Source organism: Camelus dromedarius, chromosome 21 (assembly GCF_036321535.1).
Source record: "Camelus dromedarius isolate mCamDro1 chromosome 21, mCamDro1.pat, whole genome shotgun sequence".
Taxonomy (NCBI): domain Eukaryota; kingdom Metazoa; phylum Chordata; class Mammalia; order Artiodactyla; family Camelidae; genus Camelus; species Camelus dromedarius.
Window position 1 is genome coordinate 7589668 of NC_087456.1, and position 23516 is coordinate 7613183.

The following is a 23516-nucleotide window of genomic DNA, read 5'->3' on the forward strand; positions in this document are numbered from 1 at the left end:
CCGCCTGGTGCGAGGGGTCGGGACTGCGACCCTCACCGACCTCCCCACAAACCTCAGCCTAGGATTGGGTGCCGTGTCTGGAATTTCTGGGCTTGGTGACCAGTTGGGGGTGGCATTTAAAGTCACTCTGCTCCCTGACTTGGGAGAGGCGACGGCTGCCTTCCGCCCCCCGCCTTCCCGGTTTTCCCGACTCCGACCCTCGCCTCTAACCCGTTTCCTGCTTCTGCCGACCACATTGTTTTCCTGGATGTGTCCCGTGCCGAGCAGGCTTTTTCCTGCAGATCTCCCCCTCCAACACCTCCCCCCACGACCAGCATTTTGCTGCCAAGAGAAGCTAGTAACCAAAAACAAAACAACTGGGAGGAAGGACGGGAGGGGAAGAAAAGTTGTGCCCGGGTAGCTTGTCCCTCTCTGGCTTTGATCCCCTTTGAAGTCCAGGGAGTTGCCCCAACCGGGGGTCGGGGGCCGCGTTGGAGGCAGGGCCGGGAGGGTTTCCTCCGGCTGCGGCTGCCCAGCGCTGGCGGGGCTGGGGAGGCCGCCAAGGTACCGCAGTCCCCGCCCGGAGACCAGTGTTCCCGCCGCAGTCCCCACCCGAAGCCCGCGAAGGCGACTGCTCGAAAGTGTTTTCTTTCAGCCTTAAAATCCGGAGGGAGCTTCCTTCCTCCCCGTCTCGCTGCGCCCGGCTCTGCGGGCCCGGTGGCCGGCGTTTGGCCGAGATGAATGGGCCCAGGCCAGGCTGGAGACGACGTCCCTTACTCCACCCCCGCAGCGATTAGGATCTGCGCTGGGGCTGATCGCCCCCTCCCCTTTTCCCTGCATTTACAGGCAAGTGAACCGGAGCAAACGACTTCCGATCCAGTCTGCGCTGCCGCGGCTCCCGTTTGGGATTTGATTTGCAGCATCTTCGAGCCTGTGCAACAAAAAACCGCGAAGCACGCCCAGCTCTCCCTCGGCACCCCGATACGCACCCACTCCCTCCCAGGGACCCAGCTGGGCGCGCCAACACCCCCGCACCCCCACACCATGTTGTGCGGAAGGACTTCCACTCCCCGCCTGTGTCGTTGATGTCAGACCCCAGGCCAGCCTCCGGGCGCTGCAGTTCTCCTGGCTAATGCTGAGGCTGCGGCTCGGGCTCTAGCACAGGAACCGACCGCTGCCGCGCCCGGCCCCAGCGCCCACCGTCTGCATGTGCCCGCCGTAGCCGCCTGCCCAGCCGGCAGCCCGTCCTCCCTGGAGCGCTGGAGACCACCGCGGGGGGCCCCTTCTGGCCTCAGGAGAAGCGATCTTGGAGGTATTGATTTCGGTGGTTGAATTTTTTTCGTGGATCTATCAATTCACAATTCGAATTTGGAAGAAAGAAGGAAAACATGACGTCTCCAGCCAAATTCAAAAAGGATAAGGAGATAATAGCAGAGTACGATACTCAGGTCAAAGGTAAGGGCTTTGAAAAACAGCATAATGCATATGCTCTGTGGACCACTGAGACATGTATTTCCATCCTGATGTGCAGGGTGTTCATTTCTTCGGGTGGAGCAGGTGGGGGCAGGCTGACCCCAGAGGTGGTTTCCATAGGTGGATCTGAGCCTCCGAGGGATTGTCCATGCCAGGGACCACAGGCTCTGGAAAGGAATTTTCGGAGTGGGCTTTAGATTTGTCTGTAAGGCTGGCCAGTATTTTGGCAGTCCTTTCCCCCAGGCTAAATAGGGTGGGGGGAGGGGCAGGAGGTTCTTGGAGAGAGAAAGGCGGCAATTTGCCCCTGGGTGTCTGGGTCAGGTTTCCTTGAAGGACAACTGAAATCTGACAGGTGTTTGGGAATTTATTTCAGAGGTTGAAGAGTCCAGGCAGAAAAAGGCAACCTTGAGAAAGAAGGTGTACCATTTGGAGAGCCCTGGGAGAGGCGGGGTTTTTCTCTGATGCACTATATCAAAACATGACATTTGCTTTGGCATCAGACACAGAAAGTGTGTGGACACCTTGGGTGCACCTTGTACCTGCCTGGTTGTCTCTGGTTGTCTGCATTCAATCAGAGATCAGAGAACAGAAAGAATAAGGACACTCACACCCCGTCTCCGCCCTCATCTAAACCTGAATGGAGTTGGGATGTTGCTGGGTGGTGCTGATTCTGGAGAATGGGAAGACATAATTGTTTAACCCTTCTGTACTGTTGTCCTCTGCTCCCGAATACCTGCTTACTTCCTTCTCTGCAAAAATGTGAGGGGTAAAGTAAAATGTGGACCTAGAGAAAGCAAGTGACCTGTCGGCACATCTAGTCGACTGCCTGACTTGGCACATGAATCAAAACCCCCTCCCAGATAGCCTTTTTAAACCAGCAGTTCTCATAGAAGGGGATCCTGCCTGTTAAAGAGCCCCAGCATATGGTTGTGCAAGACACCATCCCTTCCTGGCCAGTCCAGAAAGAGCCATGTGGCTGTTGCCCATTGAGACCTCAGCTGGGGATTGGGAGAGGTGGGTGGCCTTGAATGTTACACCACATGGTTGGAGCTTTGGGTTTTCCTTTGTTTCAGAGTACAGAGGGAGGGGCCCTCCTTCTTTCCCTGCACCAATGCAAGGAGACCTCTTCCTATCATAGAGGACTTGGAAAGGGCCATGTTTCTTCCTTAATGATTGCTGGGGGTGTGGGTAGGGGTAGAGTTTGAAATGGGCAGCTACCTTATCTCTTGGAAGGTTGAAAGGTAGTTTGAAGTCCCCATTGTGCCTATAGGATCTTTTTAATGTCATCAGCTTGGTCAATGCTGGAGGTGCCCTGAGGGACCGTCTATCCACTTGGCTGCAAATATTGGTGGGTTTATTACAGAGATGGGGGAGTTGACTGATGGATAGCTTCAGTTGAACTGGGATTGGGAGAGGTGTGGTTGTGAGGTATAATTGAGGTCTTGGCCTCTTGTCACTATTCATAATCCTGGCCTGTTTTTGTAACAATAGGCCAGTGGCCACAGTGTCCTTTCCAGATGCATTGCATTTTACTCCTGGAATCCCCCCTGCAGTTTTAATCAGATATGTCATTTTTTAAAAATACATCCTATTCTTAACTGTTGCCATAGGGAGTGTTAATAACTTTGACTTTCCCTGATTTCTCTCCAGGAGCACGCCATTTGACTGAGGTGCAAAGTGATTTTTCATGTTTATTTTTTGGAAGGTTCAGGGCTGATAAGTGTTAATAGAACTGTGTCTGTTGAGTCCTTATTGGTGAAGGATTTCTCACAAGTGTCTAAAAATCAAACACTTTGTGTATTTACAAACATTGCTCACTGAGATGATGTAATGCAGTTGGCTATTTGGGGTTTCTCTTCAACCTTGCCACAAGCAGGGGACTCTTTCTCTTTGCTCTGGTATTATTTCAACACTATTCAGGATCATAGAATTTTACAGGAGGCCAAGCATGGTGTCTCACTCAGAGAAGGCGCCCGGTAAATGCTTATGAAACTGATCTGAATGGTTTGGTTCCTCGTTTACAGCTCAGGCGAGTACAGAGAAATTAGGAGGCTTGTCCAAGGTCACACAGCTAGGTCGTGGTAGATCTGAAAAGAGAAGCAGGTTATTGACTCCCAATTCTGTATTCTGTTCTATTCTATTCATATTTACTATGAAACCTCATCTGACCAGAGTAGGAAAAAAAAATCCTTAAGAAACCCAAATCTATCAATGGATAATAGTAATAGTGATGAGAATAGATTACATTTTGGGTGCTCATTATGTTCCAGTTTGTCCCAAGTGCTTTATAAGAACTGGCCCGTTTCATCTTGACTTCAAACTTAGAGGTGGATATTACTTCGTCCTCTATTCCCTGCACGGAGAAACTGAGGCTTAGAGAGAATAAAGAAACCCTCCCAACCAAGGTCACACAGCCAGATAACAGTGGCTATTCCTTCATTCATCAGCTAGTTATCGAGTGCCATGAATGGGTTCTGGGGACTGGTGATGTGGCAGTGAACGAGACAAAGTCCCCTCCCTCATGAAGCTTGCATTTTAGAGTCCATGTTCTCCATGGAAGGTCACAGAACTTGGAGACAAAGGACTTGGCTTCGGGGTTGGCTCTGCACCCCCACTAACTGGAGGCTCCTGGTCAGATTTATGACATTCAGCTTTTTATGTGTTGTATGGGACTCGCGGTGGTGCCAGTCTTGTTTTACAGATGCCAAGATAAAACAGAAAATTGCTGTTTTGGTCTGGTGGTAAAGAGCGCAAGTTTTTGAGTCAGAGGGGTCCAGGCTGAAATCTCAGTGCTGTCACTCGCTTGCCTCACACCTTGGCTACGTTAGCTGATTTGTCCAAGCCTCCGTATCCTAACCTGGAAAACAGGCAACATAATATGCATTACCTAAGGTCGCTGTGAGGATTCGAGGAGACAGTATATCAAAACCATTTCGCACAGTATCTGGCACTTTAAGTACTCAGTAATAGTGCAGTGTGTTCCTCTGTCAGTGAGCCCTCCTTACTGAGTTAGGCTGACCATTAAGTCCACATTTCCTATTCACTCCCTAAGTGCCAGCTATAATGACAAGAAGCAAGTCTCGGAATGAAACTTGAGTTCTAGTTTAAGTTCCTCCAGTAGTAGCGAAGGGTCTCTTGAGTCAGTCACTTAAACCCTTTAGACCTCAGTTTCCCTTTCCGTAAAATGAGCAGGTAAACTGTCTACTTGTTGGCCACTTGTGGGTTCTGTATGTCTCTGACCAGAGTCCTGGGTCTTGCTTGCAGAGTCAGAATGTTTTGAATCAAGGGGACTCGAAATGGACTTCGGGGGACCCTGTCTATCCTGGGGTTTTTGGCTTCCTTTAAAGCACCTGTGTGCGTGTGCCCTGAAGGACTTCTGAGACTGCAGTCCCAACCCTACCCCAGTGTGGTTTTAGGAGAGGCGTGCCTCCTCAGTCAGCCTGCCTTGGAGCCGCCTTCTTAAAAACCATCATTGTTTCTGGTTTGTGGGTGTTCAGATTCCTTTGAAAATTCATGCCTTTCAATCTCTGACTCGAAGCAATAATATTCTTAGTACTTGTACGTGGCTCTTTTCAATTTACAAAGCGCTTCATATGCATTAATCTCCAGAAATTCTTGACAGATTCAAGGTCAGATTCATGGTCATACCTGAGACCTTTTGGCCCCTAGCCTGTTAGCATCTTTTGGGATTGGAGCAGCGAAAGGTGGTAAGGTGCAGGGCATGGTTGCAGGAGGTGATAATCTGGGTGGTTATCTCGGTGAGTTCCCATTCATGGCAGACCTTCCCAGCCATTGTCCTGGCCTTGTTCAAAGCTCCCTTTCCTAGACCCTCTCCATACCTTGAATTTTTCCAGTCCCCCAGAAAACTTGAGATCGACAGTTAATGCAAATATTCCAGGAGGAATCATCTGAAACAGAGTGGCACTGTGTACTGAGCCGTCAAATTCTCTTTCTTCAGAACATTAGGGGTCTTGTCTCTTTTTTTTTTTTTTTTTTTTTTTTTTAATGTCTTAGAAGAACAGTGTGTGTGCACCACAGAGCTGAGAAGTGAAATTTTGTAATTTCCATCTGGAGCATTTTGATAGAAAAGCCTCAGGCTTTTGCCTGGAACAGTTTAACCCATTCAGGACCCTTTCAGAGCAAGAGATGAAATTTAAAACTCTAGACATATTGTGTGTGCACATGCACTTGGGAATGCGGATTGCTGGTATTTAAACAAGCTTGCTCCCCCAGGGAGGTGTGAGCGGTTCTTCATTCCTGCCAACAAAGGTCTTCTCTGAAGCTTGTTTCCTCCCAGCCCCCATTCCTCAAGGGAGCTTTAAATATAATCAGTTTGTGAAAAGCTGCAGTAAAACATCTCGTTGGAATCCCTAAACAGATGCTATCATCTTCCCGTGAGATGATTGAAGGCACCTCTTCCCTTGCTTGGGGAAAATAGGACTCTGCAGTACTATGAGCTCCTGGAAGAAAATGAAGCTCCTGGAAAAATTCAAGTACTGTAACTCTGTATCTCAGAGTTAAAAGGCCCTGGAGGAAGGTGGTGGGCAGGGAGCTGGAGATGCTGTGTACTGTGCAAAGCAGCAATGGTTAGAAACTGGGCGGAGTCCTTAGCTTTTCCAGTTTCAGGAATCCTCTTGGGGAATGGGAACAAGTTTCCTTTGGAGAAGCCCATCTGGTAGTTTTGGCCACATCATCATGCACCACACAGGTTGAAAGCCTGGACAAGCCCTGATCACATCTCTGAAGTTTACAGAGTCTGACCTGGCGCTGGTATGTAGGGTCCACACCCTTTTAAAATCAGCAGGTGCCCAGCCCCTGACGCATAAACTCCCACTGTTCACTCTAGATAAATGTGGGCTGCCAGTGGCACCTGTAGAGTTCTCCTTCCAGAAGAGAGGTTTTCTTCATGGGAGTCGTGTTTACATTAGACCCTAGACCTCTTTGTTAGGAAAATGTGATGTCATGTTGCAGGGAAAAGAAGTTGATATTTAGATTTCTACTGGTAATGAAATGCAAGTGAGTAGTTCTAACTGGTGTTAGCTACAGAACTGGCCTTTAGGGGAATCTGAGAAAGTTATCTTTGAAGTTGTTCGCTATAAAAATAAATAATGTGAGAACTTAAAAATATTTTTAGAAATTACAAAGTAACACCTGTACTGATTTTACAATAATGTGTAGGACCTCTCATCTCTCTCTTTAATTATGGTAAAAGACACATAACATAAAACTCACCATCATCATCATTCTTAAGTGTGCAGTTCAGTGGCATTAAGTACATTCACATTGTTGAATTACAATCGCCAGCATCTGTCCACAGAACTCTTCATTTTGCAGAGTTGAAACTCTGTACCCATTAAGCAGTGACTCCTCCCACCCCTCATTTGACAACTCTAGGTACCTCATATAAGTGAACTCATACAGTATTTGTCCTTTTGTGACTGGCTTATTTCACTTAGCATAATGTCTTAAAGGTTAATCCATGTTGTAGCATATGTCAGAATTTCCTTCCTTTTTAAGGACATTGTATGTATAAACCACATTTTGTTTATCCATTCATCCATTCCATGGGCACTTGGGTTGCTTCAAGCTTTTGGTTGTTGCAAATAATGCTGCTAGGAACATAGGTATATTCCAATTTTTAAAAAAATGTCCTCTGCTATTATTTTACCTAATAAAACTGAAAACTGAAAAAAAAAAAGCCCTCTGCACCAAAGTTTAACAGGCCTGTATATACATTTCTGTATAATCACTATCCTAATAAAATTTTTTTAGAGTTAAAATTTAAATATAATTCATATTTTCATATTATAAATATATATTATAAATATGTATGTTCATACTATAGCATTATATATTAATAATAATTTTAAACCTTTTAATAATTGCACAAATGACTCAACTTTTATTGTATTTTAACAGCTTTATAGGAGTTTAACGTACAATAAATTGCATGTGTTTAAGATGTCCTTTAAACATTTGATAGGTTCTGACATATATACCTATGAAACCATCATAATCAAGATAAGTGAACAAAACCATCACCACCAAAAGTTTTTTCATCATAATGTGTTAATAAATGAATAATATAATAATATAATGTAATACAATATTGCATTATAGAAATGATATCAGGGGGCGGGTATAGCTCAAGTGGTAGAGCACATGCTTAGCATGCACAAGGTCCTGGGTTCAATTCCCAGTACCTCCTCCAAAAATAAACTTAATTACCTGCCCCCTGCCAAAATAAAATGATAAAATAATTAACAAATAAAATATTTAAAAAAAAAGAAATGATAACAGCTAAAAAATAAGTAAAAGCTGGATATTACCAAGTTTTAAAAAGAAATAAATAATGATCCAAGCCACCCAGATGGGAAAATTTATTTCCGTTGGTGAATAAGGACAATCTCCCAGCGAAGTTGGGCTAATCATTGTGTCTCAGCCATTACTCTGTTTAGGAGGGGAGGGTACAGGATAGGGGAAGAGAGAAAAGAAAAAAACCTTGCACGTGTTACAAGTTGGAGAGTGGAATCAGTCCGCTGGGCCTCACGCCTCTTCTGAAGGGGTCACAAGTGAGCCAGATGCCAAGGGGAGGGGCTGGGGGCTCCCGTGGGAGTTCTGCACAGACTGTTAGGAGCATGGCTTCTTTCCTCAAATGATTGAGTCCCTGTTGCCTGTTGGATACAGACCACATTTCCAAGATGAGCATTACTTGGTCCTCAATCTGGCTGCAACCTGTCATTTCAACCGTTCTTTTTCATTTTACTTTAAGAGGACTGGAGGCCTATCTGGACTATTTGCCATTCTTTAGATGGCATGTACTATTAGCTAACATTTTGCTGTTTGTTTGGGGCTTCATGTACTAGATATTCTGCTCAACACTCTACAGAGATTATGTCATAATCCTTACACCAATTCTAGGAGGAATATATTGTTATTATCCTATTTTGCTGCTGAAGAAGTTGAGGTGTAGGAGATTCAGCGACTCACCAAGCGGCTGCAGCTGGTGAATGATGGAACAGGAATTAGAACTTTTGGCCATGGTCCAGAGTCCGAGTTCTGAACGCTGTTCATGAACTACCTCTTTGTCCCTGCCTAGCCCCACATCTCCACCTACTGAAATTCACCCTTCTAGTAAAGCCCAGCTTCTCTGGGGTGCCTTCCGTGGTCACACTGACCAGAAATGACTCATTGCTTTTGTTTATTCACATAGCGCCATGGCATGGATCTTGTCCTGTCTTAGGTTTTAAATATTTGTCTTTCAGTCTTCTCTTTTCTCCTAGACTTTTGGTAGGAATGTTTTGAGGCTGTATGCAATACAAAGCACATAGGCTTTGGAAGTAGTCCTTAGTGGGATTCTTGTAGCATCACTTCTGTGTTCTATGGCTTTGCTCAGGTCACTCAACTTCTCTTCCAAGCCTACTTTGCTGGTTTATTGCAAATGTGTGTAAATTGCTAGTTCAGTGTATGGCAAATACTAACTGCTAAATAAGTAGCTTTTATTATGGGGGTCCCTTCAGATAGGAAACATATCTAAAATGGTATTATAGCCTAAATGGTGGCTCTTAGTAAATATATACTAGCTATAATGATGAATACATAAATGAATGACCTGGACTACTACAAATAATTTTTTTAGAAATAGTTTCTTAATTTGATCTTGACAATATATCTTGCACAATACCACCAAAGTGATTTTTTTAAAAAAGAAACTTACTGTTTGGCTAAGGTCATAGTGTAAATGATGGTTTACATCCATCACTTGTCACTTACCTTGCTCATGTATTATCCCACCAGAAAGGTAAACTGCCTCTCATTTCCTTACCATGTTATGTTATTTCATTCTTTGTGCTCAGCTCAGATGTCACCACCTCCAGGAAGTCTTCCCTGCTTATTCCTACTCTCTGGGTAGTGACCCTGTGCAGGATCCCAAGCAGGATTCCTCAGCATCTCTGCCCAGGGTTAATCAACAGCACCTTTAGCATCTCCTCAGCAGTGTCTTTGTGTTTACTTGTATATTGCACTCATCATATTACATTGTAACCTCTTCCTTTACACCACACAGAATTGTCTTTTATTTGTTTTCATGCATCCAGCTTCTAGGCAGATAGTAAGCACTAAAATGCTTGTACATCAAATGTGAACCTTTCCTGAGTTGAGGTTGAATGTGACACTGCCACGATGCCTTGCTTTTGCATTTCTCCCCATACTCCAGGCACAAGACTTCTCCTTATGTCAATGTTATTTGAAATTCAAAGTAGATCAAGCATTGTGAATGTTATCATTATACAAGCACAACTGTGAACTATGTAACACTGTGAAAGCTCCCCAATGGGGTAAATTTTTCCTTATTTACTACCCCCACTGTGCTCTTTAGAATCATTCTATACTTGAATCCTTCAATCTTTTCTCTTTCCTTGGAAACTTTGGAAAATATTAACTCTGAAATTTAAAACAAAGAGTTTAAAACCAAAGGAAGCTTTTCTGTAATGGAAGCAAAATATATTCTACATTTGTCCAGGATTATTCATCACTTAAAGCAGATATTCCGAGACTGAAATTGAGAAAGTTTAGGTCTACTTTAACCAGGAATTAAGAACAGAATTGACTTGGAAGAGGAGCTGCTCTGATAATTTTTTGAAGCATGGGTTTGGAGGGAGCTGTTGCCTCATTAAAAGCAGCTGCATGATCTGTGGTGAAAAGGGCAAGAATGGTCCAAAGGGACAAACAGAAAAACTCTCCCCTCTGGTTTTTCAAGTCATTTGGTATTAAGTAGCCTTGACTTTATTTATACGTTGTGAATGAATGGTTCCCGTATATATTGAAATATATTCATGAGGGAGGGAAAGCAGCTGGGAAGTGCACTTCTTCCATTTCTGTGGGTATTTTAGGATGCCATCTGTTAGGGAGAAGGCTGAGTCTTTTTTTTTTTTTTTCAACCTTTTCTTGTAAAAATGCATTAATCAGTGGCCAGGTGACCCAAAATAACCTTTTCTTGTAAAAATGCACTAATCAGTGGCCAGGTGACCCAAAAGGCATCATGAAAGTTGGGACCTTGTCTTGGCTGTCTGAGCCCAGATTCTGCATTTTGAATCATAGTGTGATGGGCAGGGTCTGAGTGCTCTCCCTGGAGAAGGTGACCTCACCAGCCATGGGCTCCACAGGAAGACAAAGCACAGAAAACAAAAGGACCCAAGAGCATGAGCTGGCCAAGACATGATACACCAGGAGCTTTAAGAAATACATCCTGTTTCTGAAGAGTTGGCAACAATTTCTCCAAACACTGAAACCCCTTGGAGATCTGATCCTTTCCCCCACTAGTCTCTTTCTTGTGTTTATTTATTTTGGTGGGAGTAGGGGATGGTGGGGGTAATTGGACCAGATCTTGTCAGATGAGTAAACTGCTCTTTGGGGAAACATCTTGGCTGAGGTGCTTATTTTGGACCAATCTTTCTTTGGGGCCATAAAAATTGAACTACAGGGTTCTACAGAGGCAGCATGATTCTAGAGGAAAGCGTGCTGGATCTGGAGGCAGAAAGCTCAGGTTCTAGTTTGGCTTTGTCATTTACTACTGTGATTTTGGGAGGTAACTCATCTCAGGTCTGAAAGTCTCTAGTTGCCTCATCTGTAAAATGGGGACAGCAATTCTTGGTGCTGGTTAATGATGATAATGATGATGGTTAGCATTTATTGAGTGCTTCCTATGTCTAAACTGTATTTTAAGTGCTTTACGCATAGTCTTAACTCATGAAATCTCCCAACAGCCCTATAAGGTAACTACTATTATTATTCTCAATTGACAGATGAGGCACAGGGAGGTTATATAACTTACTCCAAAGGACACAGCTTGTAAGTGATGATGGCAGAGTGTGAACCCAGGCTGACTTGCCACTATCGTGAGGCTCCCATGAAAGAATTCACTTCAAATGCCTTTGAAACTATGAAACGCTGTACACATTTAGTTGATTGTTATCACTTCTTGATGCACAAAGTTCCAAATGTCTTCCTAGTATACTTGTTCTGCCTACACCTTGGTTTTTCTCATCTAGGAAATTAGGGGTTAAATTAGAAAATTTCTAAGGTCTTCCCCAGCTTTCATGGTTTATGAGTCTTGCTTATTTAAGATACTGAAAATGACAATTTTGTCCTTATTAAGCAGCCTCATTTCTAAGTACAAAACCCACTGTATTCTCTGAATGACACTCTCCCCAGTCCCAGGGCTTATCAGGCTGTTGTACACATACAGAGGGTGGACCCCAGTCGGGGCACAGTGGCGGCTGGCCAGGAGAACCATTGAAGTGATGCTTGGTTATGTATCATTATTTGATAGGAAAATGTGCCTCACAGCTGAAGAAATTGAGGGCAGGGATAGTTACTTGATGGGCCTAGACGTGGACTTGTGCCTGGATTACTAGGGACAATAAATGCTTTAATCAGGATAAATATATTAAAGCTGGGACTTCCAGTAAGCTCAGAGACTCACAGAATGAAAAAATTCTCTCCCTTTACTGGTGTATATGGTTTTCCTCATCCATGTTGGTGGTGGGCCAGAGATGGAACTTGTGTAACTCTTGGTATTAGAGACATATATGTTGTGTGCAGAACTTGAATTTAAAAGAAAAAGGGAGTTGGGTGATTGTCTTTAATTAAAATGAAAGAAATAAGGCAGTGGGAGGCTTTTAATCCCTGACATCTGGGCTGGGACAAACTGGGGGTGGGGGGTTGTGGATGTGGATCTGGGTAGGGTTAATCTAGACATCTGGGCCGTGGGGTAAGTGACTTCAGGCTCTCCCAGGATGTAGGATGGCCTCTTGCCTCTTATACCCCCTCCATATGTTGGGCCCTTTGTCAGCTAAGGGATTTCTTTGTGGATTGTGATGAGAGATGCTGTAATACTGGAGATGCTTGGAGTTGAAGTGTTTCCACGTTTATGTTTGTTTTCTTTTCACCTAATGAATAGGCTAAGTAACAGTCTGTTGCTTTAAAATGAGTACTATTAATAATAGTGACAGCTCATATTTTTATCATTACAGCATTTACAAAATATCACTCACAGGGAGGGAGGGAGGGCTGTAGGGCAGTGGAAGACTAGCTACGTAATGTTGGACAATTTGTTGGGATTTTCAGCTGGAAAGATGGATTACTAGTTCCTTGCTTCATCATTTTTAGGACTATTACCCCAAAATGGTTATCATAAAATGAGTTGACACAGAGTTTACATGTTGATTACTGTCCTGAGGGAAGGCTAGAAACCAGAGAGTGGATACCATAGCTTCCTTCTACTCATCTCTCCTACTTCTGGGCTAAGGTTTCATCTTTAAATGACGTTAATAGGCTTTTTGTTTCAGACGTCCTTGGAGTAGGTTGTGCTGTATCTCTCGATCAATCTTTTTGAGTCAGTGATTGTGATGCTAAGTTATCTCAGCGCTTTGCTGTCAGCAATTTTAAATAAAACATTGAAACATTTTGGGTAGCTGGTATCTGTTGCTTTGGTTAATGACGTTCTTGATCAGGATATTTTAAGACCAGTGACAACCCAATTTTAAAACACCTAGTCCTCTTTTTAAAAAACTACAGTCGAGGCCCCACTGCCAAAGCCTGAAACCCATCCGTGCCAGTGAGCTCTTTCTGAGAGTCCGTGTGTGCGTGGGAGCTCTCTTTCCCTCGGGCCAAGGAGCAGGACTGGCAGCCCAGAAATGCTAGCTCTCCTGGATTCAGCAGCAAAAAGAGTTAATCATTGTCCAGGCAGAAACAATCCTCCCCAGTTTTTAATCTTCTGTTGCCTCAAGTCTCTGCCTTGTTCTTCATAGAAGACAAGGCACTTGTGGACACACACACACACACACACACTCTCTTACAAAACTTAATGTAAAACGATCTCATGTTTATGAGAGCTGGAATTACTTGGGAGGGATACTTGCGTTCTGCAAGCGCAGTGGGCATGATGTGAAAGCCGGCTGTTTGGCCTGTGGAGATTACAGATAAAAGTGTGATATGTAATTGAGTAAGAATTTGAAAAATTATCCGATAACATTAGGAGCAGCAAAGCACTCGCTTGTGCTTTTTTTTTTTTTTTAATGCGCGAAAAGTATTTGGAGGAGGAGTAAGGAGTTAGCATTGTTTTCAGGGCGTGGGAACCCCTCCCCACCCCACGAGTCAAATATGTTTGCCCAGGCAGAGAGTGTGAGGTCTCTGAGAGATCCTGACAGATCATTTAGTACATTCTTCTGCCTCGGGGCAATTCTTCAGTCTAATCATTTCAGGAAAAAGGCTGTCAGCTAACCTTTAAAATCTTTTCCAGAAGAGTACACCACAGCCTACCTTTCCATCTTGTTCCAGTGACCCAAACTGTAAATGGTCAATTCCTTCCTTTGCAGAGCGAGAAACAGGATAACAAAGGAGGCCTGATGAATTGAACTCATGTTTTTCCTGCCTCCGCCACACCCTCTGTACAGACCTTTGCTTCATCTGGGTTCTCGGTGGCTCAGGGAAGGAGGTCACTGATGAATCCTCCAAGGCGTTGGCTCACACATGCTGGGGTGTTCTTCTTCCCAGCCCCCTCCCCTCTTCACTTCCACCAGTTTCAGTTCACCTTGTATTAAACAAAAAGATCAAGAACTAATTTCAAGGCACCCATTTGTTTAGTACCTACTATGTGCTTGATGTAGGCTAGGTTGTGGGCATAAATAACAAGATTTTGGTTTTCAAGGTGCTTCAGCCTATTAAAAGGAATGGACAGATTACACAGGTACAGTGATGGGACCAGAGTGGAGGGATACAGAAGGCCCAGCGGCAAGAGAACAGACTGACAAAGAGTAAAGTTGATGAGGCTGGTGGGGGAGGAGGCTGGTGGGGGAGGAGGCTGGTGAATGCCTCTCAGTACTAATAGAGCAGTCTGAGAAGTGCCTTATCCCACTCTATTTCATTTAAACTCTGAATGATACTACAACAGGGCAATGTGATTTCAGGCCTTTTTGGTTTTTTTTTTTTTTGTCTTTTTGAAATATTTTATCTTGAGGTCATTATGCATTCACATGCAGTCGTCAGAAATAATTAAGAGAGATTTGCACGTACCCTTTAGTTTCTTCCAATGGTTAACATCTTGCAAAACCAGCACAGTGTCACAGCCAGAACACTTTCATTGATACAGTCAGACAGCTGGACATCACTAAAGGAGCCCCTCATGTTGGCCTGTTATAGTCCTGTCTCCTGCTTCACCTCCTCATCTCACTTCCCTTAGTCCTTAACTCCTGGAAACTCTAATTGGTTGCCCACACCTATAAGCCTGTCCTGTCAAGACTTATATAAATGGAATCATATAGTATAAGGCCTTTTAGGATTGGCTTTTAAAATTTTTTTTTGGATGGGGGGAGGTAATTAGGTTTACTGATTTATTTACTTTTAGAGGAGGTACTGGTGGTTGAACTCAGGACCTTGTGTATGCTAAGCATGCACCCTACCAGTTGAGCTATACCTTTCCCCTCAGGATCGCTTTTTTTTTAACTCAGTGTGATTCTCTGGTGATCCATCCAGTTGTGTGTATCACTAGTTAATTCCATTTTATTGCTGAATAGCATTCCATTGTATGGCTATACCACAGTTTGTTAACCCATTTACCCTATGAAGGACAGCTGGGTTGTTTCCAGTTTTTGGCTATTATGAATAACGCTTCTGTGAATGTTCATGTCCAGATTTTTGTGTAAATAGGTATTTTTTTAAAGTAGAATTTTTTTTTAATGGAAAGATTGTGGATTAGAAGGTGAAAAATCAGTTTTGCCATTCACTAGGAAGCGATGTATATATATTCTTGAAATTAATCATTTAACTTCTTGAGTCTCAATTTCTTCATCAATGAAATAATATATGTTCTGCCTACATCCCAGGGTTCTTGAATTGATAAACTGAAATAATATATGGCAACAAATGTTACATATATAAACTATAATAAAATGTAAACATTTCTAAGTAGGACAAGATGCCACCTTACTATGGTCTCTAGGAGAATATGAGCTGGAGCTTTGCCCAGAGAAGTTCTTGAATTGCAGTCTAGAGATAGCTTTTTTAGATGGTCTTTCTTTTTCTTATTATTGATTTGTGGGTGTTTCTTATATTCCAGTTACTTATCTTTTACTGGTGTTATGGTTGCATATATCTTCTCCTAGAGTTGGCTTCTCATTTCATTGTTTTTATTGGATTCTTTGATACATAAGAAATTTTAAATTTTAATATACTCAAATCTATCTGGCTTCTCCTTTATTGTTTGGACTTATTTAAAAATGCACATACACACAACCTTCCCTATCCTGAAATCATAAGGATATTCCCCAGTGTGTTCTTCTAAAGGTTTTTAAGTTTCCCTTCTCACATATCTGCCTTGAATAATTGCAGAATTTATTTTTGTGAATGGTGTGAGGTAGGGATCTGACTTTATTTTGTATTCTGTCTGGCTTACCATTTGTTCTGGTTCCACTTATTGAAAGGGGCCATCTTTTCCCCCATTGGTTTGTAATGTCACATTTGGACTTTTATCGAGTTTCCACATATTTGTGGCCATCATGCTGTAGTACATTAACGCTGTGCCACCAAAGACGTGTGGCAGGGGCTGCTGGTGAAGAGTTAAATGTCTCCCTCATGACGTGGGCAGTGGTAGGCTGTCACCATGGCTCCAACCAGGACAGCTGTGCTTTCATGTTTGCTATATTGGATGTCCACCTAAGATTTTATTTGAAGAACTTCTTACACTTAACATTTTTTTAAAATGCTTTCAAAACTACAGTTTTAGTAAATTATATGTTGGAAAGTATTTCAGATACCTAGGGGTCTTCTCTCGTCTTGGGTTGGATTCCAAGGATAAGCCACGTGGAAGTCAGGACCCAGCAATCAGGGGAGAATGTGTTTGCCAAATAAATACATGATTCTGTAATTGTCAGTGGTCCCAAATATGTCACCTGTGCCACAAATAATTAATATGTAGGTTCCCTGAGAGATTTGGAGCTGTCTAGAGTCTAGTGGGTATCCTCTACGATCACAGAAACCAGTGGAGAAAAACAATGTATACGAAAAGAAATTAAAAAATAATTTAACTCACAGTAATACAGGAAATGACATCAGCCAGTGGATGACTGAAAATGAGTAGTGTTGGTAAGAACTTGAGGAATTCAGAGATCGGAGAGGTGTGGGCTAGAATGAATAAGACCTTGACTTACGGAGTAGGATTTGGCTCACTGGAGAGTAGGAGGAAAGAACAGAAGCAGTGTGTGCGCTTCCCTCGGTGGTGTTGCCCCCTCCAACCATGCTCACCCCTCCTGCATCACTTCCTACACCGTAAATACAATGATGATTCTATCCACCCTCACCCCACCCTGTGTCCCTTCCCGCAGACACGCACTCCTTACCAGAAAGGCGCTTGTGAGTTCTTTCAGGGTGGGCAGCCTTTCATCTCCGTATTCCCAGCATCCAGCACCATGCTGGCATGCAGAGGGCACCCAAGAAATGTTTGCTGAGTGAGTGAGTGAGTAGACTTTGGCTGGAGCTGAGGAGAGACAGGGGAGTAAGATCGGGCTCGATGGGTTTTGATGATCCTGAAGTTCAGCCACAGTCTGGCTCTGTGCTGACGCACTGGAGAACAATAGAGGCAGTCTGGGTTGAAAAATGGGGCTGTGCAGTCGTGTGTCAAGAGACTCCCTGCTTGCTCTGGGCTGGGAAGGGAGGCTTGCTCTTGCCCACACTGTGTACACGAGGCTGTTGCTAAATGTGACCAACTCGTAGCGCCACTGATGAGGGAAGTGTGATTCTCCATTTACTGATCTAGCAACTTGTGCTCAGACAGATGAACCAAGATGACAGGTGACCTGGGGTGGAGTGGTGACTGAGACCCAGGTCTGTTTGACTCCAAAGCTGGCTTTTTCTTTTCCCTTTAGTATCCTGTTTGTCCACATGATAGTCAGAGACACCACCAAGGTGGGAAAATGGGCCACAGAAATGGTTGTGGGAGCCAGGGGCGAGGGAGGAGTTGGGGATGCCTGAGGTTTCTAGCTCAGGAGACAGAGAGGACAATGGTAGCGATGGCAGAAATAGATACGGGGAATTTGGGAGGAGACGCTGCACTTGCCGAGAGAGTGAGCTTTATCTTAGACATCCTGAGTTTGAGGTGACAGTTCCATTCAAGCAGGAGTTGCACCAGGCAAGTGACAGTGCCATCCTTTCCTTACTCCCCCTACCCCACTTTCATTAAATCTGTCATCTTCCTTTCTTCTAAATTGGGAATGTTGCAGAGACACTGTGAGCTAGATGACACCTCGTGTACATGCCAAATACCTGACCTCATTTGCAGCTTCCTTATATTTCAGTTTGAGAAATGTTCTCCTTTGGAAGGGACTTAACGTTCGTGTTTGGGAATTAATAGCATTTTCTTTCCTTGTGCCCTGTAAGGGATGAGCTTGGCTAAACAAGGAAAGGAAAAACTCGAGTTATGAGCTGCTCTGTTCTCCTCTGATAAGCCTCTCTGGCCCTGAGATTTGGTCAGAGGCCCCTTCTAAGGGTCAGCCTGTGAATGAAAGAAAAGTTAAGTCACCCCCCTCCACCACCTGAGCTCCCACGGTTGATGGAGAGCTGGCAAATGAACAAGTTATTTTAAAAGCATCCCAGGGAGTGTGGGAGAGGCTGAGTTCAGCACAACGTGACTGGGTGGTGCTGGTGCTGTTTCGAGGTGTGGAGGCAGGAGTGGCTCATGGTCTTAATTTGAATAACTTTGGGATGGCGAGATAGAGGGTTTGATGGGAGATTGGGAGGTGGAATTTGTTGAGAGAGGAGACCAGGCTAAAGCTATTTATGGGAAAATATAATTTAGATATTGGCAGTTGAACCGAATGTATTCCATCATCACCTCCAAAGGCTTTGAATTTTTAGCGTTATTTCTATTTTGAGCAGAATGGCCTGTGATTGCTTCTCATCCAATGTGTTGAATCCAAGGAGATTGTAGGAATTATTATTTTCCTTTTTTTTTTCTTTCTGATTAACAAAGATTGCCTACAGTTAGCTTGGGAATTTTAGGCAACCAAATTTTAAGCAGTGTGGTAGGAAAAAAAAACCCACCCAAGTGGAGGATAGAAGGCTTGCCTACCAGGCCTGGCTCTGACCCTTGCATTAACATGGCCCTGGGTAAACCCCTAACCTGTCCTGGCCTCAGCTTCTTCAGATAGAAGATGAGCATGTGATAAGCACACGTAGGGGTTGCTGTGTTGATTAAATAGTCTGATGCTTGCGCGTCTGCTTTGTAAATTTCACAGCCCAAGCAAATATACATTCAGATTTTTATTTGCTGTGACAGAAAATGGTGGGCAGCCTCCTGGAGTGTGTTTTAATGGGACTTGACCTAAATAACATTGACTCAGATGTTTGTTAAAGTGAGTCACCCGTTGCCTTCTGGGCCATACTTGAAATGACATGCCGTGTTACGGTGAACCTCTTTTGCACCGCCCCAAGTTTAGGTTGCTCTTACACAATTTGGGCAAGATTTATGTGCACACCCATTCTTCCCCCTTAGGAACAGAACAGTGACTTGGGCAGGGTAGACATTGGGAAAGTGACTCAGCAGGCAAATATGTGATTAATAATGTAGATTTGGCCTGAATATTGGTATGGGCCTCTGTACATGGATGGGTAAATGAGAAACTACAAGTCTGCCAAGTAGAGCATGTTGGGGAACCTTTTGGGCTCTGTCTGTACTCGAAGTGTCCCGTGCTGGTGCTGTAGCCCGTACTAAATACATACATACCATTTGCACTACTTTGCACTTACATATTAGTACATATTTCTCACCTACTAAACTGTGAGTTCCTTTAAGGCAGGCACTGTCCCTGTTTATGTTTGCTTTTCTGGCAACTAGTGTGGTGCTTTGGCACATTGTAAATGTTTACTGGTTTATTGGATAAATGAATGAATGAATGAATGAAACTTGTACATTTATTCTGCTAAAGGGATTTTTGTGGAAGGTGTAGAAGCGTGATTATTTGTGCTGTCATCTGCTAATTTTTATAGATGTCTTCTCAGCTGTAGAAGAGAAGACCTCACTGTGGGGAGAGACCCATATTTAGGGAAAGCTGGGTGGTGGCAGCTGCTGCCTCCTGCTTCATTCATCCGCCTCCGGCCAGGCTGCCTTGGCCTGATGGTGCAGTGGTGAGCAGTGACTCAACACCGCCCTGTGGTCTCTTAATAGAGTAATGGCCTCCCTCAGCCCCCATCCCCTTTGCCTCCCTTCTACCTCGGGCTATCTTTCTCATATACACCTATGTCTTCTTCATTATACTTCTTCCTTCCCTTCCCTTCCCTTTTCCAATGCTTATTCACTTATCAAGGATGTCTTTTCAAACTCTTCTCGTTGACAGCTCATTCCTCATCATGAGTTAAAACCCAAACTAAACACCTTTCCCCTGACAGACCTTAATCATGGCAGATGAACTTGAGAAGCACTAGCCACGAACCTGAGAGGAGGAAAGCCCCTCCACAAGGCTGGCAGTGAAGTGAAAGCAATAAAGCACCAGCTTGTCAATGCTGCAAATGTCTAAATGTGCCCCTAAGCCTCCTCTTTTTGAATCCCTAAAAGTTCCCATTTACCTCCTCTTCCTTCTCAAATGAAATTTCTTCTGTCTCAGGCACCAGTCTTAAAAGAACAAAGCAAACAAAACCCTCCACACCTATTTCTTATTCAGTTTTGCACCGGTGGGAAGAGAAGAGGATTTGGAGTCAGAAGGCTAACATTAGAGTCCTGTTGCCACTTAGCTGTGTGACTCTGAGGAAATTTCTAGGCTTTCTGTACCTCAGTTTCCTCAGCTGTTAACAATATCACCACGTTCTGCCAAATACCACCTGTCCACAGTGTCATGGTGAAGTTTATATATATGAAAAACTCTTTGTAGCTAATAAAGCACCATATTCATGTTGGGTATTTCTATTGTTAACACTGGTTTTTCTGTATCATGTTTCCTTTGCACATACTCCATATTTCAGTTACATTGTGGGCTAAGTCAGTTTTCTGCTAGCCTGGGAACTGAAACACTATCTTGTGCCTTTTATAGTGAAGTGTGTTTGAACTTCAAACACAGTTTACAAATAATCTTGTTATGCAACATACTCTATTGGTGGATTAATTGAGAGCTGTCTCTCCATTGTTAGGTGTGGGTAACAGGAACTCTATTTCATACTTCTTCTGTACGTGCCCCTGATGCTTTACACAGTGCTGGGCATTTAATAGGTGATTAAGACATACAACTGTTGATCATTTGAAAAGCAACCTTAATCATGACCTGGAATCATTCTTATTTAGCAGCAATCTCTGTGTCTTGACTTGATCTAAAACTGACTCATTTATTATGGAGCCAAGAATGGGAAATTGTAGGTCCTTCTTATACATCAGTTTTGGTCTTGCAATCTCCAAAGGTGGATATGTTTGGATAAAGGAAATCAAATCTGCTTGCGAAAATGTACAAAAGAATGGCATGTGTCTGCCTGTTCCTTAGGGTGATTCTTTTTTTTATGACAACCTGTCTTTTTTTTTTTCAATTTAATATATAAAGCAGCACTTTAATTCTGAAGAGGTCTGTAGTGAACACGATGGTTAACCTGAAAATCATCTTTTTTTAATGAACTAGCTTATTTAATTTTTACCATTTTTAAGTGTACGGCTCAGTGGCATAAAGTACATTCACATTGTTATGCAAACGAGATGACAACCTTTCTTAACCAGCCCAGGGAACCATGTCCCAACCTCTTATCTTGTTGGGAGTGTTTCAGAAAAATATACCAAATGTGAGAACCTGTAAGCTTGGAGTTTATTAAATCTGCTTAAAACCAGTTTTCCTTCAAATAAGTGAGCTTTAATGTCACCCATTGTACTTTTGTCTTCAGGAAACAACTCAAGTTTAGTCCTGTCCTACTCAAGTTTAGTCTACAATACAGTTGGGCTGGACTATAACTCAAGCTTATCATCCAGTCCAACTGTAAGCAGCTGAGAGGTAGGGTTGATATTAGGCAGAGGCCAGGTTTTTGAGAAGCAATAGAATAAAACTACAAAGAAAGACTATTGTATACTCTGTTCAAGAGAGTTTAAAGATCAGAATTTTTTTTAGGGTATGGGGTGGGGGTGGGGCTTGCATCTGAATTGGGGTGGAAGGCTGGACCATAGGATCTTGCAGTCTGAGTTCCATTTCGGAAGCTTCCTAACTTTGTGCCAGGGTTGTGTAGTGGCATTCACTACTGTTGAAAGTATTCTTGGTTTGATTGGGTTTCACTGCTCTGAGGTTCCCTTTGTCTTATCTTGCAAGCATATCACCATGAATACTTAAATCATTAACAACTCATTAAAACTCTTTTGGCCGTTTTCATTTCCTGCCAAGCTGAAACCTGGGTGTGGCGGTGGAAGCCTGTGCAGGCCTGCTTGGCTGGGCCGCACCTGAGCAGCTCCGAGCATCTCGGCTGTCTGTCGAAAGGCCACTGAATAAACAGACTGATTGCAATGGGAGACCTGACCGCTGTGGATTCCTTGAAAAGAAGGAGATGGAAGGCTAGTCAAGGATGTCTCTCTTCAACCTAAAGGACTCTTCTGCAATTAACACCTTGACTCTCTATTGATACAAGGTCTTTTTTTTTTTTCCCCTCAGAGACTCTATTTGGGGTTTTTTTTTTTTTCTTTTTCTTTCAGGATTTCTATGGCTTCTTTCTTTCAGTGGCTCAAAGTGCTTTCAGTTTTGTTATTTATTCTCTGTAGGAGCAGGAATTGAAGTGTTGGAGGAGATGAAGTGGTTGCATCACTTACTGGGCTGTTTAGTCCGTGTTATATAGGCAGTCACAGTATGAGTTCTTTTCGTTGTTTCCTGATTTATAGATAGATTGGTACATATATACATACACACAGATATGCACGAGCATGCACGCACAAATACACACACATGCATATACATCTTACTTTATTTCAAACAAAATGGATGACATGTCACAGTTTAGTGTCTGCTAAAAGAGAATTTTACCTATTAGTACATTTTCCATATTTTAAATATCTTATGCCTCATAAGGAAAGAAAGGAAGAAAGAGAAAAAGAAAGAAAAGGCTTTTCGGCTTTTGACTGGAGTTGTTGAACTTATTTGTCCCTTGGTAAGCTGATCAGTTGCCACTTGGATTGAGAGAAGGATGTTCAGTCAATCAAAATGCTTCTGCTACACTGGCACGCTTTGTAATGGAAATGAAAACGACAGCATGTTTTTGTCAGTTTAAATGAATAGGTTTCCTTCAGATCCATGCTACAGTTGGTATTAGAGGTAGCTCAGCCTGTGAATGCTGATGATTAATTATGGAAATGCCTGATGGAGGTGCGTGATTTTACCTCGGCATCTTGGAGATGTATTTATTTCCCTGTTGGTAAAGTGTGTGCCAACGTTGGCATTTCTTTTGAGTATAGGAGTGACCCAGGACACCATCTCTGTGGGGCCTACCAGAGGGCCTGACCCTGTTTTTAGAGACATTTGATTCGATTTGTTTAAAAGATACTAATTTATTAATTCATTCTTTCCCTCATGCACTCAAAACGTGGTGATGCATGTCCACTGTGTATCAGGCGCTGGTCTGGTTCTAGAGACAGAGTTACCAACAAGACAGAGGAACTCGCTGCTTTCATGGAGCTGTAATCTCAGTGGGAGAAGTATGCAGCAAACAGATAAATGGGTCAATTAATAGGGTAGTGTAAGGTAGCCGAGTGTTCCAAAAGAAACAGAAATCAGGTGATGGGCTCAAGAGTGGCTAGCAGGGACCAGTGACGGAGGGGAGCTTACTTAACCTGTGTGTGGTCAGGGAACGTCTCTTGGAGGTGATTTCCCAGCTGACTCTGTAAAGGAAGATCTGGGGGCCAGGGAGCAGCAGGTGCCAGGGTCTAAAGGTGCACAGAGCTGTGTATGTTTGAGGAACAGAAGCAAGATCTGTGTGGCCAGAGGTAGAGAGCAAATGGGAAAGGAATATGGAATGAGGTGGGCTAGGCCGGCAGGGTCAGACCACACAGCCGGGAGAGCACGGTCAGG

At 43.5% G+C, this 23516-nt stretch overlaps 1 protein-coding gene across 6 annotated transcripts in view; it reads left to right on the forward strand.

Annotated features, from left to right (window-relative positions):
* SRGAP2 (SLIT-ROBO Rho GTPase activating protein 2) overlaps positions 1-23516 on the forward strand; it is a 235092-nt gene that overhangs the window by 1098 nt on the left and 210478 nt on the right. For all 6 annotated transcript variants that reach the window (XM_010991346.3, XM_010991348.3, XM_010991347.3 and 3 more), the window contains exon 2: positions 826-1434. In XM_010991346.3, the coding sequence (XP_010989648.1) occupies positions 1368-1434 (67 nt within the window). In that variant the 5' untranslated portion in view covers positions 826-1367. The remainder of the gene's footprint in view (positions 1-825; positions 1435-23516) is intronic.